Below are 5,000 nucleotides of genomic sequence, written 5' to 3'. Positions count from 1 at the left end.
TAAACCCTACAACACACGCAGAACACACACGTCATGTGCAATAATCACAGTAATCATAGTACACACACACACACACACACACACACACACACACACACACACACACACACACTGAACACTAAGCACCATTACATTATTTCCTAATGCCACCAGATTGATTAAAACTCAAACGTAATGTTTATTAATAACACACCTTGGAGTTATAAGGCTCTATCTGACTTTTTAGGCAAAAATATGTTAATGGTGTGAACGTTATTTACACGGCAGTGAATGTACCGCATGTGAGACGTTTATTCCAAAGTCTTGATGTGTTCAGAATAAAATCCGTCTGAAACTTTACGCTGACGTTGTGTCACACTGGTTTCTTGCGACGTTAACAATCATCACCTGCACAAACCGACTATTTATAGGTACGTTATAATAAATTCATGATATAATAACTATAGAATATAAGAATAAAATAAATAACTGAGTCTCTGACTGGCTTCCTGTATCCTACAGAAGCGAGTTATTCTATAAATCTACTTTGTGCCTAATCTGTTAACTTTCAAATCCCTACACTTACTCACTAACACACACAATGCACACTGTGAAAAAATAACATGTATCAATAAAGCTCTACTGAGATGTGTGTTAAGATGTGTGTGACAGTCTCCATGGTTACCCTCGTCATGGCGTTTTCCCCCCACTCGCTCGGATTGTAGTCGACGGTGATCTCCTCGCCTTTGGTGATGTCGCGAATCGCGACGACGACGAGACGCACCTGACTGCCACAGTGCACTTCCCGGATGCGGCAGTTGGGCGGCGGGTAGAGAACAGCTCCCCTCCCGCTGCTGGAGCTCTGCTCCCCCGTCTCAGCATGACTGAGAGAGAGAGAGAGAGGGAGAGAGAGAGGGAGGGAGGGAGAGAGAGAGGGGGAGAGAGAGAGAGAGAGAGAGAGAGAGAGAGGGAGAGAGAGAGGGAGAGAGACAAAGGATGAGGAGATAGAGAGGAGGTGCAACAGATACAATGAAAGAGGAAAAAAAAAAGAAACAGACAGTCAGACAGATCGAGAGAGAGAGAGAGAGAGAGAGAGACAGACAGACAGACAGAGAGAGAAACAAAGGCAGGAGACATGACAGACAGCAAGTGAGTGAGTGTGTGTGAGAGAGAGAGAGAGAGAGAGAGAAAAACAAAGGCAGGAGACATATGACAGCAAGTGAGTGAGTGAGTGAGTGAGTGAGAGAGAGAGAGAGAGAGAGAGAGAGAGAGAGAGAAAAACAAAGGCAGGAGACACATGACAGCAAGTGAGTGAGTGAGTGAGAGAGAGAGAGAGAGAGAGAGAGAGAGAGGCAGGATATCAGAGTGAGACAAAGACAAACAGAGGACACAGTCAACAGAAGAAGAGCGAGAGTAGTGAGTGAGAGAGAGAAAGACAAAGAGAGAAGAGGAGCGAAATATTGAGAAAGACAGTTGAGACACGACAGGCAGAGAGAGAGAGAGAGAGAGAGAGAGAGAGAGAGAGTCAGATTAAAGACAGGGGTAAGACGGAATGATAGAGAGTGAGAGAGACATAGTGAGATAGGGAGGGGCAAAAAGAGACAGACATAGATAGATGATGGTAATCAGAGAGAGAGACAGAGAGAGAGAGAGAGAGAGAGAGAGACAGAGAGAGAGAGAGAGAGAGAGAGAGCGAGAGAGTCAGATTAAAGACAGGGGTAAGACGGAATGATAGAGAGTGAGAGAGACATAGTGAGATAGGGAGGGGCAAAAAGAGACAGACATAGATAGATGATGGTAATCAGAGAGAGAGACAGAGAGAGAGAGAGAGACAGAGAGAGAGAGAGAGAGAGAGAGAGAGAGAGATCAGCGTTTACAGCACATCCATCAATGCCACGTACACAATCCCACAGTTCCTGAATCTCACTGATCTCAGTGCACAGATAAGAGCTCGTTCTAGAGAGCAGTAGGAGACGAGAAGTTACAGGGAAAACGAACGCGTTGCTCTATTTCCACTCCCACTGTTTCCTACGTTACCCACAATGCTGTGCGACTACCAGCTCATAGGAGCGCAGTGGAATTTAGCCCTCGCTTCATCTCTACCTAAAGAGGGCGATGCAGCGGATCCCAACGGATCGGGTTTCCAAAGCTTTAACTTTCACTCTAATGCTAAACGCTAAATTAACGCTCGTCATCTCAAACATCGCTAACTAGCCGAGCGGAGTCTCTGCCGCGACTCAGCTGCATTGCATTCTGGGACTTTAATATTAATATGATGCTGAAATAAATCACTGGAAAATGGTGAGCGAGAGAATTTTTTAAATTTAATATTAACTTCACTGCGCTCTTTAGATGAGACACTGTTTATTATTCTCTAAACTGCTGCACGCTCAGTGTTTTTATTTATTAATTTATTTATTAATTTATTAAACATTTGTTAAACATAATTTTTGCTATAAATAAGAATTTGTTTAAATAATGAAATAAAAATACAAATAATTAATAAATAATTAAATAAAAATAATTCCATCCATGTTTTTAGTCTGATATTTACTTCACTCTGTAAGTGAGATATTTTTAATTGTTTATAAATATATAAATAATATGTTTTGCATCACAAATAAGACTATTTTAAATATTAAAGATTTTATGAGAAAATCTGTTTTAATAATTCCACACTTTTTTTTTTTTTAAATATTTACATCTTTGTATAAGTTTGACTTTTTCCATTATTTCCAAATAAATGTTACTTATTTATTTATAAAGTATATATTTATATTTTTTGGCATTTTTTCTATAAGACATTTTTTTGTTGTGCATGTTATCCTGTATTTTTAATTTCTTACTAAATTTTAAACCACTTTTAGATTTTAAAAATCATTCTATACTTACATATATATATATATATATATATATATATATATATATATATATATGTTATTTATTTATTTTTAACATTCATACTTCTGTCTTTAAGTGAGATAAACTTTTGTTAAATATAAAATATAAAAATATTTCATAGTGTTTTTTTTAATCCACCTGCTCTATCGTTTTTCACATTTTTTACTTAATTTTATTTAGTGAGACACTTTTTGATTTAACGCTCACTTTTCTTTATTGAACCGTCTGTAATGTGAATTCAATGAAGCTTCATATAAACATGGAACATTCCACACACACACACACACACACACACACACACACACACACACACACACACACCACATAGTATCATCTTCGCTGTGGCTAAACACAAACATACAGACACGCACACACACGTACTGCCTGCACGAATACACACTGTAACAAACACTCACACTGAGACACACACACATTCCATCATTGGCCCAAAGATAATAAACACATTGCAGTAAACACACACAGCCAACATTCCAGTAATCCCCCACATCTACACACACACACACACACACACACACACACCCACCCTTACACACACACACACACACATACCACACACACACACACACACACACATATCTTCCCAACCGCACAAACAATTATCCGCTATCTTCCCTCAACTGCACGCACACACACTCATAAACACAGTCACATAAATACATGCGCAGTATCTCATCTCCACGCACGCGCTTACACACACACACACACGCGCGCGCGCACACACTCACACGCGTGCACGCACACACTCACACACGTGCACGCACACGCGCACACACGTGCACGCACACGCGCACACACTCATAAACACAGTCACATAAATACATGCGCAGTATCTCATCTCCACACACACACACTCACCAGGCTTGAGCAGATTCAGCGGTGCAGTATGGACCAGATCTGTGTTTGTTCTCTGTTCTTTCTTGACCATTACCTGAAACGAACACACACACACACACACACACACACACACACACACACACAATCACACACACACATTTTCAGATTATGAGCCACCTTCTCTTTCCCACAAGCAGGTTCATGTTCTATTTGTTAGAGTGTTTACGGTGAGCACGTTACACCAGGAAGTTCTCCTGGCACTAACAGCGCGCTTACATCACGTTGGAATTACGGTAATTACGAGTTTTCCGACTTTTGTCTTCGTCACGCTTGTAAGCTGGCAGCTGGAAAGCTTGGATGCTGTGTTATGACACGTCGCAAACAAACAACAACAGCATCACACGTTCCCATCATGCACTTCTACGTGAGCGCTATTAACATAACGCCTTAGCTAGCTGCAAGCTATCATGTGTGTGTATTGTAGGAAAATCTACCAGATGCTGCTTAAAACAGTTTTGCATATTAATAATGTCAATAAGCGATTAACTACAGCAACACTATTAGGATAAAAACTAATCTAGGCTGCACCGGTGCACCAGCAGGGGGCGCCGAGGTGTTGTTTTAGAAGTAGAGAAAATAAAAAAAGCCTGCTTCTAATACAACAAAGCAGTGATGATTTATTTTTTATAACTACACAGCTTTTCCCAAGCGCACACACACACACTCACACACACTCACACACACTCACACACACTCACACACACTCACACACACTCACACACACTCACACACACTCACACACACACACTCCTCACCTGGTCCGTAGCCGTGCTCCAACGTGTTCTCCTCATCGTCTTCTGTGGCAAAGACTCTATCACACACTTTCACCGGCGTGCCCTTTCTCTTCCGACTGCAACCCCGTCTGCAACACACACACACACACACACACACATGTTCCTTTTATCATCAGCCAACCTCATGAACTTAACCACTGGCATAAGACGTGAATCACGTCATACACACAGCGATCAATAAACTGCTAAATACTGTAAGCGATCGATGGAAATCACAGCGCTAATCAATCGTTTAGCTCCGCCCCCTTTGTGTCCTCTTACAGGCCATTCGACTGGAAAACAGGTTGCCAAGTCCGGCAACGTAAAACCCTCATTTGGGATTAGGCGCAACGGGCGAAACAGAAGTCGTTATAAATCCGATGGAAGCAATTAAACCTGGTTTCCTCTGCTGGCAGACGGAAATTAAATACT

The 5,000-nt window shown here is 41.4% G+C and overlaps 1 protein-coding gene across 1 annotated transcript in view; it reads right to left on the bottom strand.

Moving 5' to 3' along the window:
* The window catches only part of si:dkey-117m1.4 (uncharacterized), a 24,805-nt gene that overhangs the window by 6,521 nt on the left and 13,284 nt on the right, over positions 1-5,000 (bottom strand). Inside the window, exons 2-5 of the mRNA XM_034302855.2 lie at positions 4,551-4,657; positions 3,757-3,829; positions 665-863; positions 1-6 (exon numbers count right to left, since the gene is read on the bottom strand). The exon at positions 1-6 is cut by the window's left edge and continues 63 nt beyond it. Coding sequence (XP_034158746.2) covers positions 1-6; positions 665-863; positions 3,757-3,829; positions 4,551-4,657 — 385 coding nt within the window. The remainder of the gene's footprint in view (positions 7-664; positions 864-3,756; positions 3,830-4,550; positions 4,658-5,000) is intronic.

Source organism: Pangasianodon hypophthalmus, chromosome 3, assembly GCF_027358585.1.
Source record: "Pangasianodon hypophthalmus isolate fPanHyp1 chromosome 3, fPanHyp1.pri, whole genome shotgun sequence".
In the NCBI taxonomy this organism is placed as follows: Eukaryota; Metazoa; Chordata; class Actinopteri; order Siluriformes; family Pangasiidae; genus Pangasianodon; species Pangasianodon hypophthalmus.
Note: the sequence above shows the minus strand (reverse complement) of the source record. Positions and strands in the feature narration are given on the sequence as shown.